At 42.6% G+C, this 14,864-nt stretch overlaps 1 protein-coding gene across 2 annotated transcripts in view; it reads right to left on the bottom strand.

Annotated features, from left to right (window-relative positions):
- The window catches only part of Mamdc2 (MAM domain containing 2), a 154,701-nt gene that overhangs the window by 53,747 nt on the left and 86,090 nt on the right, over window positions 1–14,864 (bottom strand). For both annotated transcript variants that reach the window (XM_052188223.1, XM_052188231.1), the window contains exons 6-9: window positions 14,280–14,536; window positions 9,450–9,543; window positions 3,745–3,888; window positions 1,533–1,798 (exon numbers count right to left, since the gene is read on the bottom strand). In XM_052188223.1, coding sequence (XP_052044183.1) covers window positions 1,533–1,798; window positions 3,745–3,888; window positions 9,450–9,543; window positions 14,280–14,536 — 761 coding nt within the window. The remainder of the gene's footprint in view (window positions 1–1,532; window positions 1,799–3,744; window positions 3,889–9,449; window positions 9,544–14,279; window positions 14,537–14,864) is intronic.

Here is a 14,864-nt window from a genome sequence, read left to right as displayed (position 1 = left end):
ACTGTAAAGGATTGAGCAGACTCCTGAACAGCTCAGTACTTGGCAGTAATGATTATGGAGGAGAGGAGGAACAGAGGTTAAAAGCCATTGTGGTTTGAACCTTGACCTTCCAAACACTAACACTGCCAAGTCTGGATGACATTATTTTCAATAACCAACAGTGGAGTCACATTTACAACTTTCTGAGCAATCTTGGGATAGTGTCATTTATTGACTGTATGGCCACAATCTTAGGTATCTCAACCTGATGTCACTTGTGACCTCAGACTCATGACTAGAATCTGAGATTCATTTATCTTTTATGTCCCTTGCATCAAACATATACAAAATAAATAATGGTTGAATAAAGGAACAGACACACGGATGAATAAAAAGACATGTAATCCAAATAGTTGAACAAGATGCTTATAAACATTTTCTTTTAAAAAGCAACAAAATTGAACTTAAAGCATAACAAAAACTCTACTTTCTGATGCACCCTGATTACATAAAACTGGAATGTGTGTGTATGTGTGTGTGTGTGTGTTAGGATAGCTATTTGTTAGAGTTAAGTGATTGGTAATGGGAAAACAACTTCATTCTTTGAGATATTTAAGAGGAATAGAGAGTCCTGGGCTTCTTCAGTGCTTATAGATCAAAGAGGAAGTACCACAATATTGCACATGTCAAGAGATATATGTACGAAGAAAGGTTCATTGGGATTGTCTAGGCAGCAAGCTTTCCCATAGTTGTAACCTTTCTTGGGTGACTTGGAGTTGGGGTAACTCCTGGATGATCAGCTTCCTTAACCCATTCATTCAACGATAGCGGCTGAGCTCCCAGTGCGTGACATACATTGGGAGGAGGAAAGGTCCTTTGTTTACTTTCTTTGGGCCTCGTTCTTGCACAGAGAAGACGTTCAAGAAAAATTGGTTAGTTGGCTGACAGGTGGAAATAAAATGATTTTTTTCCACACTGGTTTCATATCTTGTGGGTCACAGAATTTATTGCATCTGTGAAACTTCCCTGAGCTTATGAGTTGTTAAGTCTGGGAGGTTACTGCCAGTCCTCAGCATTCTCCTTGATTTATTGGGTCTGTTTTTGTCTTCTCATTGCTAGCAAGAGCAGCTGCTGATAGCTCGCTGTGTCAGTGAGCAGCCTGGCTTTAGCCTGGGCTTTGCCAAGGCCTTGAGCCACAGAGAAGACTCAAGCACATCAATCTTATCTTTTTAAATTTTATCGTGTGTGTGTGTGTGTGTGTGTGTGTGTAAGAGAGAGAGAGAGAGAGAGAGAGAGAGAGACAGAGAAAGAATAGATGGATGGGGAGGGAAGGACAGAGAGAAAGAGAGAGGGAGGGGAGGGAAATAGGTAAATATAATTCAGAAAATGCAAAGGAATTAAAGGCTTAACATGCACCTGTCTAGGGGGTGGGTGGTTTGTGTCAAATGCAGGTTAATCTGAACAGAGGGATAAATACATCATCAGCTAAACAGAAATCATTAACCATATCTAGCAACTAAAACAGGACACAGGTAGTACAGGTTCTACTGTACCTTTGTGGGCATGGGCTTCTTAAAGCTGATTTCCGCTTGCATCCAAACACCCCTTGGGGACTCGAGCACAGACCAGATCTTCTCTTGAACCACATGGTTTTCTTCAAAGATATAAACGGCTAGGGTGTCACTCATTTTCAAAAACCCAAAGATGGCATAATGAAAGCGCACGCAGTACTGCATGTTTCCTGGTAGCGATGGACCGTAAAGCCTTCCGATGTAGCCAGGCTGGGACGTAAACTTAGTGTTGGCCAGCAGATAATGCCCTGTGAGGGAAACAAACCACTTACTGCTCAACCTGGAGTATCACCACGACCCCTTTGGAGTCACATATCAGACATTTACATTATGATTCATAAGAGTAGCAAAATTATGAAGTAGCAATGACATAATTTTATGGTTGTGGGTCTCTATAACATATGGAGCCATATTAAAAGGTCACAGTGTCAGGAAAGTTGAGAACCAACAACTTAGTCAACAGCGATGCAGAATGAGCTCACATAGTCAAGTGGAAACCAGTTAAGGGTTTTCCCTTGAGACAACTTCCATAAGTTTTAAACCTTAAAGGAGGCTTTCTAATGTCTGTGGTTTAAATGACAAAAAAAATCTATACAATGTTCTTAGACCTGGATACAAATTAAACCTCCTAGAAATTCAAGTGAATGTCATAAAGAAGTATAGATCTTATAGTACACAGACTCAGATTCTTGGCATTAAGTAGGAATTATACTTCTTTTTTAATAACACAAAAAAGAATGAATGAGTTTGGGACTACTGAATCATAGTCAGTGGCAGTCAAAGAGCTCATTTTCCTGCTCTGTCTGTAGTGGCCTATCAGGAGGAGGAAAGGCAGGCCGGCTAGCATCACGTGAGAGTTCTGGACAGGACACATTGTTCTCTTGTTATACCTACATATTAAACCTGTCCCTGAAAAATCATGTTTCTGACTAGTTGCTGATGCTCCCAGATGCTATGGCTGTGTTCAATTTCCTTGTTTCTTAGTTCTAAATAACAGAAGGGAATTTCTAGCAGCAAGGGTCCCCTTACTACCACTCCTACCCACAGAGTCAAGTTAAAGTGGATCCTCGTATGTGAAGCCAGGCAGAACGCGACAGTTTCTTTCTTTTCTGATCTGTTCTCAGTGAGTTCTCTTCATGGTCTATCAGTGTTTACTCTAAGTATTTTTAAAAACTCATCCATGTAAGGGAAGTCAGGGGACTTGTTCTCTCCTACACAGAGGCGGGGCATGTGCAGACAGTGATAGGACTGTGTCCACAAATCAGACTCTCAGGAAGGCCTCACCAGTCCCTGGATTCCAGGCTTCCAGTCTCATGACCTGACAAAAAGCAGCTGTTGTGTTGTGTAAGCCCCAGTCTTCGTGAGGGCAATGGACAAATACAGGTGGCCACACAATGGTCAGGCCTTTTTTTTTTTTCCAACCTGAATATCATCTTTCTGTTTCCTGCTCAAAGCCTTTCAGTGCCTTCTTACTGCCTTTCTAATAGCCCCCAGTGCTTTCTCTGCTCTGCCAAACCTGTGGTCCAGTTATCCTCTCCATTTTTCTCACTGTTCCTCTCCCTACAGACAGCCTACCAGTTGGTACGGCCGCCCGTCTCCACACTGAGAGACCTCACAGATGCTTGTCTTCTGTAGAGGACATTGTCCTCCCATTGTAGAGACGACTCCTGAATCCCCAGCCAGAATTTCTCTCCTCTGTTCTCTCTCAGAGCACCAAAGGCCGTCAGAACAGACCACCCCAAATATGCCACTCTGGCACATTGATGATTTTGAGTTGGAGGCATTTGAGGACCATAGAGGCAGGAAGGGCTCTGTGCCCACTCACGGTCTATCTAAAGCAGGCCAGCTATCTAAAGCCCCCCCCCCCCATATGCTTAGGATTGTGTTTGTCTATATGCTTATCTATCATTTCCTTTGCTCATTGAAATGCAAATGGAATCCAAGTGGATTTTTTTTTTAAAGTATTTTGTCTGAAATGAAGAGCAAAACAGTTTCCAAAGATTTCTCTACTTAATGAACTGGCAAATACTTTGGATAGCGTAGTATCTTGAATTACAAGTTTTAAAAATGGCCAAACGCCACCAATTGTTACTTCTTTGTTTCCCCTCTTTTCTTATCGTTCTCTGGAATGAGGCTAGCAAGCAGTCTGGGAGAGCAAACCCAGGAGGTGTGGCCTGACAGGTCTCTGACTCACCTGTTCCAGTTGTGTGGTCTCCTGCCCGATACATGTTCGCTTTTACTCTTACTCTGGTCCAACCTGGACCCTCTTTGTCTTGATAAAAGTTGCAGAGGTCTTTTTCAAAATCACAGCTTGTTTCCACAGCACTGAAAGGAAGCCCTGGGCAAATGAGAACCAGAGTTACACTCAGCCCGGGTTCTCAGAGGACTCCATCAGACACTCGATAGATAGGGCTACATTTGTGCCAGGGAGGGAGACGAGAGAGAGAGAGAGAGAGAGAGAGAGAGAGAGAGAGAGAGAGAGAGAGAGAGAGAGAGAGAGAGAGAGAGCGCAAAATAGGCTGACAGATTTATCATCAAAACAGTGTTTGGACATGACAGGAAAATTGTTCTTTTCTTCTCTGAAAAGAGGGCAGGAAGCAGCTCTGATCACATTATCTACAAATAAACAAGTGCTAGTTTCTGAAGGGATTTCCTTTGAGAATGTAAAGGCCATGAATATTTTACTCAAAACTTTCAAATCAGCTCCTACAACATTTAAAAGATAGGAAAAGGAGAGGATTTTTCAGAGGCTCTTAAGTCCTAAGATGTGTTTTAAATAGTGTTTTCCAGAGATAATTCCCCTTTGTTGACTAGTCTCTGCATCAAAGCAGTCATGATTGCTGTTAGGAACTGCTGTTCTTGAGGAAAAACAGCCCTTCCCAGAAACCACACAGTTCAGAAGTCATACTGGGCTTTTCAGGGGCTGCTGCTTTGGCTTTGCTGAGTCCTGTTACCCTTTACAATGGTCCACAAGTGTCCCTTTGGCCCAGACTGGGATGGAGTATGAGAGTCCTGCTACCTTGGAAATAATGGTCAGTCCTATTAATGCAGGACTTAGAAGCTTAGGTTGCCCTCTAGAATTAGAGCAGCTGTAACCACAGCAGATTAGGATGCTCAGTATGAGTCTAGTCTGATTGATGAGAGACACAGTTGGGACATTTTAGGGCCAGAGAGATAAAGCGTGTTGTTTTGTATAGCTGAAAAGTTCTTTCTACAGAAACTTTCATTCTGGCAACAGCCAGCTGGCAACTTAGGGCTGTTTAGGATAAGAGTATGTTCTCAGTTAATTTTCAAACCAAGAAAGGACTCATGTGGGCAGAAGAGCACAGCCAGATTAAACGGTCAAAAGAATCATTCAACCAAATGCTACAAGGAACCCAAGATTTAGTTTTGACCCAGAAAAACACATAGCTTAAAAAAAAAAAAACCGGTTGGAACAGTTATATGCTTTGTGAACTGATAGCATTGTATCAATATTAAGTAAGTCCTGATCTTACTAAGTATTCCATAGTTACACTGCAGATACATATTGAAACAAATCAATATATGAAGGAGTACAATGTTCCTCAAGACTTGATAAGGCAAATGCTGGCCCTGCCTTACGCTATCAGTTTGTAGATCTAAGAAAAGAGTCTATGGGAGTTCCTCCCCATATTCCCATATTCCAGCAAATTTTATCTGAGTTTGAAATGCTATAAAAGGAGTTCCATAATAACTCTCTCTCTCTCTCTCTCTCTCTCTCTCTCTCTCTCTCTCTCTCTCTCTCTCTCCTTTTGGTAGTGACTAACTAACAGCACATTATAGAGAAAGAATAAGAAGAAACTGTTCCCATGTAACTGGAACATGGTGGCATTTCAGTCACATGCCCAAGCTTGGTAGGGGAAAAGGAAATGAGTGCTGCTGTGCTCTAAGCCTAGTGAGTCACCCGCACGCTGCTCTGCTCATGTCTGCCAGAGCGAGGGTGGATCTTTATGCCCAGGAGACAAAGCCTGAGAAAAATTAAACACCACCATCTCAATTCTTAGCCAACCTCCCTCTACCTAATAATAAAAAAACAGATGAGAAATTTAAAATGTACAGCCAGCCATGTAGCTCAGGAGATGGTGAGGTACTCCTAAATACCTGGCATAAACTGATGATTAGGTCAGTAAAATCGCTCATCACAAATGAACCTCAGAGCAACACCCCTAAGGGGCTGCAAGAGAAGCTTAACCCCTTTATTAGGTCTGTAAGAGGGGCAGAATTTGTGCTGGAGTTTAGAAGTTCATAGCAGCTTCATTCAGAGCAGCTGAAATGGAGAATCAGCCATGGTGGTCTTCAGTCAGTGAATAGGTACGTGAGCTGCAGTACATCTATTTAGATAACGGATTATTACTCAAGGCTAAAAAGAAATGATCTATGGAGCTATGAAGCAATGGGGGGGAACATAAATGTGCAATATCAAGTGGAGGAATCCAGTATGAGAACACTGCATACTGTAGGACTTCACAACCTCAAGGCATGATGGAAAAGACAAAATTAAGGAGACAAGGAAAAGTCTAGTAGTTGCGGTTGGGGGTGGAGAGAGTGAGCCTGTATTACACTGTAATGCTGGGTATGTGTCATTACAAACGTGTCCACTACCATAAAACATGCAATACTATCAGTGACCTTTAATGTAAACTTTGGAGTCTGAGTGACAGTAATATGTATGGGGGGACTAATACATGTGTTACCACTGTGACTTGTGATCACTTGGCTAAACCCCAAACTGTCCTAATAAAACACAACTTTAAGCACAAATCCCTTTTATCCATGGTTTTCTGGTTGTTATTTTTTCACTTTATAAATACCTGCTCTCAGAAATGATTTCTCTATTGTCTGTTAGAAAATTTCAAAAGTGCGGGTCATAGACTAAATCTGCTTTATGTAGAATAGTCAGACAGTCTCTGAAAGCTAAGGTATCTGGTAGCATGTAGCTACCCAGCATCCAAGGTGGAGGCAGAGTACTTGTTCACAGCTTGTTTGAGAAGTTTGGGTCAAGGAAAGACAGAAAGTTGAGTGTCTGGGGCATGTTAATGGCATGATGGATGCATGGGGAGGGACTGAAGGCAGATGCAGATGCAGATGCAGAAGAAGATGCAAACCGCTAAGCAGGAATGATGCAGATGCAGATGCAAGCCACTGAGTAGGAAAAAGAAACGAAAGCAAACCCTTTGAAACAACTTATCAGAAAGTATCATCTTGTAATTACTTGCTTTCTGACTTTTGAACTTCTTAGAAATGGAGGCGATTTAGATAACTTCATTAGCTAGAATGTACTACAGCCTGGGAAGAGCAGTTGGCATGTTTGTACCTCCTTCGTCTGCCCCCTCGAACCATCTAAGCACCAGTGCTACAACTAAAAGGCTCCCAGCCCTGCAGTGTACTACAAGAGACAAGCCCAGGACACAGTATACAATAAAGGACGCAAACCTTGGACAGTAGTTTTATTTCCCACAAGGAATCTTAAATGCGACAGAGACAGAGACAGTTCAAAGCTGGCCAGGACCTAGACTAGAGAACCGAGAACCATGACGACCCAGTGGCTTGGCCTCTGAACAAGTAGCAGATGCACTTTAGGGTACTTGAGACAAGGAAGATGTCAGCAACTTCATCTCCAGTTTAGGCAGCAATTGGAGTGGAACTTATAAACTAGCTAAGAGTCCCGGGTGGCATCCAGCTATTGGTGAATGGCCACTGTTGGCTCCTGTAGTCTTCTGAGGAGTGTCTAGGAGTAACCATGAGTGTCAGGATTCTTGCAGTCCCTGGCCTGGGTGTGGAATGGAGAGAAGTTGGGGCCTGCATATGTCTCAGTAGTTTAGAGTCCCACATTAAGTTAGGCCTCCTAGACATAGACAGGGAGGCAACTGTGTAGACTCCCAGGAGAATCCTAACTTTTTGACACTGTAATACAGTGTTGCCATCCCAGCACGCCCATGATGGCTCACACCTACCTGGAACTAAGAATTCTGACACCTATTTCTGCCCATAGTGGGCACTGCCTACAGGCACAGACATAACCGCAGGCAAAATACTTGCCTACATAAAAATAAACAAATCTTTAAAAAAATTAACATGTCAGATTGATCACACAGCTTGGAAGTGTGAGGAAAGAGAAGAGAATCTGAGTTCCTAGTTCTTGGGTCTTAATACTAACATGATGCAATGAAGTGATTTTTAAAAGTAAGGTTGGTACAATGAGGAATTCTAAAAGCCAATATAGAGTCTACTGTATGGAAAACGCACGTGGGTTCCTGCAGGGAAAGGGGCCTGTGTGAGTGAATTACACATTGAGGAGACACTACTCCTCTCAAGTAGCCTCATTTTACTGGAATATTTTTTCCCATGTTCACCGGTCAGACGGATGTTGTGGGGAAGGGCTAACTCACATTCTGTATCTCTTCGGAAGTATCTGCAAGGTCACCTTTATTACCTCCTGGCTGCTTTTACATCCACCCTACACAGAGTTAGGTGGGTAGATTAGGAGGTGGGGTACTTCCCTCCCTTGCATGGGGCTCTGAATTGGGATGGTCTCATTTAAGTCCCCTTAAAGAATTAGAATGAGTAAAACAACGAATGAATTAGGGTTTCATTGCTGCAAAGAGATACCATGACCACAGCAACTCTTGTAAAGGAGAACATTTAATTGGGGCTGGCTTACTGTTCAGAGGTTTGGTCTATGATTACCATGGTGGGAAACACAGTGCCTCACAGACAGAGATGGTGCTGGAGCTTAGAGTTCTAGATCCTTAGGCAGCAGGAAGAGAGTGTGAGCCTGGGCCAGGCTTGAGCATTCCGACCGCAAAGCCCATCTCCAGGGACACACTTCCAACAAGGCCACACCTTCTAATAGTGTCACTCCCTATGAGCCTGTGGGGACCATTTTCATTCAAACCACCACCAAAAAAAGTCCTTAGTTTCAGCAAATTAGGTTCCTCTTTAATTTGGAAATGAGAATTTAGCTCAAGGGGGAAATGTTATCTTAGTCTATTTGATAGGATATAGCTAAAGGCATATTACAGACCAGTTCTATCTTAAGAGAAAGTCAGGCCACATGGGTCAGCTTCAGTAATGATTTCCCATGCTCCAGACACAGAAAGAAGGCTTGTTAGTAAGATGGGATGGGCACAGCATCGCCCTGGGCGTTGTGAGGAAACAAATTTACTGAACAGTAAGGTCAATCGCATTTAACTGTGTCATTAACTACCGCCATTCTTATTGTAAAAACACTTGTGTTTATCCATTTTCTCAGAGAGTAGAGTTCCTTCTCTTTTTTAATGTCAAAGTTATGGAATTTTAATTTTGGCCCTGATAAAGTTGAGTGAGGGTTCACATTAAAAAAGAAGTTAACTAAGTTAACAGCGCATACTGTTTAGCCAAAACCACTCCAGAGATATCCATTGAATACATATATATATATATATATATATATATATATATATATATATATATATATATATGGATAAGGACATTATGGATCTTGGAGACTTGAAAATTAGAGTTTTTAATAATTCTATCCAGTAGGTTGTAAGGTTTTTTTCCTCTTCAGTCTATTGAGCTATTCATGTATGGAACCAAGGTATTATTTAAAGAAATAAATGAATTTAGGTAAATTAATATTTAAGTTTTCCTTTGCAAATAGGGAGAAAAGACCAAGTGTCTCATGAAAGCTTGTGTATAGTATCAGTGAAGTTAAATCCACTATATGAGGATGGAAGAGGGTAACAGATCAGCAAAAATGATTATTCAGTTGATGACCTCTTAAAGACAAGGTAAGACAAAAGGTGAGGAAATTAAAGACAGTTTAAAACAAGAGCCAACTCTGGGCATCTGGCGAGGCAGGCACCTTCCAATCGAGGAAGCGTAAGCAGGACTCACCTGTCTGATTTTGGCAGTGAACAGGAGAGAAAGAAATATCATCTAGGGCGACATAACCTCCTTTGGGACCATTGAAAGCAACTTCAAAAATAACCTGGGAAGGAAAGTGACAGATTAGCATGTATTTACATACTTTCTTGCTCATACATGATTAAAAATGACACATTGATCAACCCAACTGAGGCCAAGGGACAAGGACTCATGCAAGTCTTTTCCACTATCTAAGTGTTTGGTCAGTATCCCAATCAACCTACAGCGTCTTTCAAGGAAAGTGAAATCGCTATGTTAGCCTGCTGAAACGCTATCTCCTGACGTCTAATCCTCAATTCGATGATAGTAGATGATTAGTCCTTTGAGGAAGTGATTAGCTCACGAGGGTGAAGCCCTCATTCACGAGTTTATTGATGAGAGTTCCGAGGAGTCATCTTCTATATGGAGATACAATGGAGGATGCCATCTGTTCACTGGGAAAAGGGCCCTTGCCACAATGGATCTGCTAGTGTGTTGATCGTTGGTGTCTCAGTTTCCAGACTGTGAGAGATGAATTTCTGAAGTTTATAAGTCATTAACCTTATGGTATTTTGTTTTAGCAACCCAGCCATAATGGACTGAGACACTTGAATTTGTATTTACTGGGCACCTTATTCCCTATTCTTTGAGAACCCGCTAGCATGCCTCAGCCATTTCTGACAGCTTCCAGAATTGATTGGCACCATGGCCTTCACCTACAGGAAGAAGTAAGTGAAGAAAATAATTTAGGTTCTTTCATTATCTATAGGACGCTAACCTCTAATCTGTCTGTGTCCCTTGCCCCAAGTGGCATTTCAGACAAGAGCCTGCGCAAAGGCACAGCAGTCAGAGATGAACGCTGTGACTCGGCTTTTCCAAGCCATGTTCCAATGGATTCACAAAGACCATGGGACAGCGATAGCTTTACTTTCTTGTCTCGCACCCACTAACTTTGAGCTTTCTGTCTGAGACAACAAGGCACCAGGTGTGATAAGCACAGGCCCAAGTCCTTAGGAAAACAATCCAGGTGTGAAGTCTGTGCTGTGTGAGTTGATGACTAAGGTACATTGTGGGTCTTGGCTTCAAACTCAAATGCATGCCAGGGCCAGGAAGGCACAAATGCATGAAGCTGCATGAAGTCTGGAATGCAGACTTTTGAGAGTGGAGAAGGCAAACCTATCTAAAGGAGGCTGCTGCTACCCAGCACCTTAATCCCTAGGATCTCAGTTTGATGCCCCATTGGAGAGTAAGGTTTTGCAAATGTAGTGAAGATGAGGTCATACTATAGAAGGCTGGGTCTCTATTCCAGTTGACTGATGTTCTTACAGTCTTTATAAAAGGGAAGATTTTGATGTGTACATGCCTCCCATCTCCAACAATGACACTGAGGCTGTTAGAGGCAAGGGAAAGACTTTGTTCATATTGAACAGAGAGATTAAGAAGCTCTTTCTGACACGGGGCTGCAATTACAGCCCATATGCCAGGGTTCTCTGTTCATAAAAGTCTATGTTTATTTTCCTTTTGAAATGCACCACATTCCTTATGATTTCTCCAGTGCCAGTTCCTTTTCTTGGCAATTAATAAGAGCAAACAACCCAAATGACAGACTCAGACTAGTGGAGCAAAATCCCACACATGTGGATCCAAAGATGAACTGTACGGTTGGTAGTACTCAGCAATACTTTCGAGTGCCGATTGAAAAAAGAAAAAAATTCAGCAATGCTCTATTCATGCAAATATTGCCTAAAGAGTTTATGTTGTACACAAGGAGCTGGTAAAGAAAACACCATCCATGTGTGTATATATGCGTACACAAAAGTATGTGTGCATGTCATTCATGCACATGCACATGTGTATACACATGCCTGCCTGAGAGTGTATTAGCATGTGACTCATTTGACTTTAATAGAAGGAATATGTTCTGGGGAAGCATTTCTTTTCCTGCTTGTAACCAAAGTCATAGAAAAATTTCCACTGGGCTGTAAGAGCAAATCAAAGACTGGTCAGACTTTGTGACAGGAAATAGCATGCATTCTACAAAGGCACTGTGCTCTCTCTGGGGCTGTTTGGGGTTAGGGAGATGAGAGGGAGATGAAGGAGGTGGAGGAGTGTCACACACCAGCAGCAGACAGAGCACATTGGAAATGGAGACCAAGCCAGCCTTCTCTGGTTCTGCAGCAGGCTAGCAGATGGAGCCATTGAAAAGCAGCCAGAGGAATAAGCCATTTCTGTTCTCCAAAGGGAACTGGAGAAGATACTGCGGAAAGTACAAAGTGAAATGGCGCAGGTATTAATACCATGGCAACTAAGCCTCTCCTTATAGCTAGGTGTAAATGCTCATAGCAGTCTTACACACATAGCAACTATGATGCTGCACACCCAGTGTGTGGCCTGGTGGGGGCCTCAGACAGACTGAAGCTCTTCCTACAGCTGCATATTAGATTCTAGTCTAGGAAGTCCCCTAAGCTCTCTGGCATCTCTCAGCTCCGGCATCTGTGTGACCTAGAAAAAAGATGTCAGACTTCTTGGATTTCTGTTTCCTCTTTTGTCCTCTGTGAATGCATGACCTTATGTATGTACTTCAGTGGGCAGTAAACATGGACAGTACATACAAGTTCTGAAAGACACAGCTAAAGCTACAGATTTGGATATGTGCTTAAACAAAGGTCTATCACAATAAAGACTATAAAGTCATTTGTCTTTGCCATTGCTGTTTAACTTAGTTTTGCTTCTTTGAATTTTCTAATTTTTTACTTTGAATATTTATCATGTATATAGTTGTAAAAGTTTGTAATGTAAGAACACCAAGATTCGTTTCAAAGTAAGGCTGTAATGTTAAGTTTACTTCTGATTTTATAACATTGTTTTTTGTTGCAAAGAAGAAAGCAGATTGTGGGTCATTCATTTGTTTGTTTTGTTTAGAAAATTCTTTAAAATTGATCTAGTGTGTGTTTTTCTGTAACTAAGCAAAGATGTTAGGCATGGCAATCCAACCCTCCAATTAACAGCTTTGGGACACTTCTCTTGCTGCCTGGATTCTTTGAGCCAAAGGACTATCAGTTGAATAACCAGCCAGACTACCCTCGTGCCAGCACTGGCTAGCTTGAATGCCTGGAGGACAAAACTATACTGTGATCACAGAAGACTGTCCTGCCTTTTGAAGGCACAGCTTCATCCGGGACTGTTGGACAGTTTGTACCAGACATTTTGCTTTCCCATGTCTCAGTGAATTCTAGATGAACTTACAGCCATTTCTACCTAAGTGTATTTCTTCTTGGTGGCTTCTGTGACTGGTGCTAAAGAGGCAAGGTTGTGATTGATTTAAAAGTAAGCCCCCATGGCTGTGGTTGGTGCTGGGAGAGACAAGGAAAGCGGGAAAGCAGAGAGTGAAGAAGGATAAAATGTCACAGGGTCCCCAGAAGAGAACATGCAGGACTTGGTCGCTGGAAGAGTTTCAGAGCCCTGGCAAGGGTCTGGGATGCTGGGTCTCAGCTACAACACTGGCTGGTATAAACCGCTGAGGACAGTGACTTCCTAGGCCTGCAGGCAAGGGCAACATTTATGGGGCTGGGGTCTGGGTACTAGAGGTAGGCACAAGAACTGTGTCTTTGTAGGGTGCTTCCTGCGGCTGTGGCTGGTGCCCCACCCATCTTCTGCTGCCCATCACTGCAGCACAAACCAGAGGGAAACTAAAATGGCTAAAAACAATAGTGCCCAAAGAGTTTCCTCTTTGCCAACCCAGATGTCTAGCTGGGAAAAGCCAAAGGATCCTAGATGACTGGGGACCCTGGGTGGAGGTTCTGGAAAGAGTCATATACATGAGCTCTCCTTTCAAACTCTCCATGGCTATAGCACAAGATCAGAGGTAAAATGCACCAGAAAATTCAGCTGGTAGAACTGGCTTCCTCACTTGGCCCTCAGAACAATAATTTTGATAGATAATGAAGATAATAAGAGAGGAAAGAAAGGAATACAGAAGAAGGGAGAGAAATGAGATTGGGAAGGGGAAAGAGAGGGAAGAAAAAGATTGAATGGCTGGAGAGATGCCTTGCTCGCTAAGAGTGCTCACTACACAGTCAGGACTACAGTTTGGATCTCAGCTCGCACAGAGCAAGCCAGGTGCTCCAGAAGAAGGCCTGCAGCTCCAGCTCCAAGAGATCAACCGCCCTAGTTCTGCCTGCCCAAGGGCCAGTGCTATCGCTGCAGCCCTTCCCTCTAAAAGATTCTAATAGCAGGAGTAGGAGGGAAAAGGGGATGCTCGTCTGTGGATACAAAACTACAATTATACTACAATAGTACAGTTTGGTTCTTAATGCCCAGTAGGCCAATTATAATTATAATAATGATACATTGTAAATGTCATAAGACACAGAAGGGAGGTTTTTAAATGCTGCCACTACCAACAAATAGTAAATTTATTGGAGGTGATGCATGTGCTAGCTATTATGATTTGATTGTCACACATCATATACATGAATCAAAACATCATATTTTACTATACAGATTGGTATAATGTTTTTATGCTTTGCTTTTATTTTTTTCTATGAAGCCCAGGCTGTTCTGGGACTTTCCCTGTGGACTGGTACCAGATTAAAGATTTGTACAATGCCCCGGTACAATGTTTTTTCCCAAATTAAAAATAAAAAATAATGTCAATATGTACCTATCTTCAGAGTCAGGACTGAAATTGGTAAGAAAGTACAGTGGAGTGACCTCTGTATGTGTGTGTGTGTGTGTGTGTGTGTGTGTGTGTGTGTGTGGTGTGTATGTATGTGTGTGTGTGTAGCATCTCTTTGAGAGACCAGATCCAGGCTCACCTACCTCCATGGGATAAGGAGCACTGAATTCCACCTCTGCAAGGTTCCAGGCTGTATTGCCTGGGTTGTCCACTTTCCAGATCTCCTCATACAGGCCAGTCATGTCCCGTGTGTAAAGAGAGAAGACATTGTCATTCCCCTGCTGAAGCTGGTAATAGAATGAGAGGCAGCCAGACATGGGGGCTGTGGTCACTGGGGAGATGAGCTGGGCCACTTCTTGGAAGTGCTTGACATAAACAGAGTCCACGTACATGTAGTGGCCTGGAAATCACACAGATGGAAGAGAGGGTAAGACAGGCTGGTAAGTTGCAGGTGAACCTGTGACATTCTGGGTCTCACTTCAACACAATCCGTTGGAAGGGATGAGGAGGGAGTCTAGTCAGGAGTGTGTAAGTGTCATAGCTGGGAGATGAAGATAGGTGTTTATTGCACACTGCAAATGCCAGATGAGACACGGTTTAAATATCCCTTTACTTTTGATTGTAGTAAATTTTGTCCCCACAGGAAAGATGTGTCATGTTTGAAGTGTTTGCATTTTCACAGATAAATCCATCACTATATCAGATGCAATCCCTTCCCAAGCCTTCTT

Source organism: Apodemus sylvaticus, chromosome 1 (genome assembly GCF_947179515.1).
Source record: "Apodemus sylvaticus chromosome 1, mApoSyl1.1, whole genome shotgun sequence".
In the NCBI taxonomy this organism is placed as follows: domain Eukaryota; kingdom Metazoa; phylum Chordata; class Mammalia; order Rodentia; family Muridae; genus Apodemus; species Apodemus sylvaticus.
Note: the sequence above shows the minus strand (reverse complement) of the source record. Positions and strands in the feature narration are given on the sequence as shown.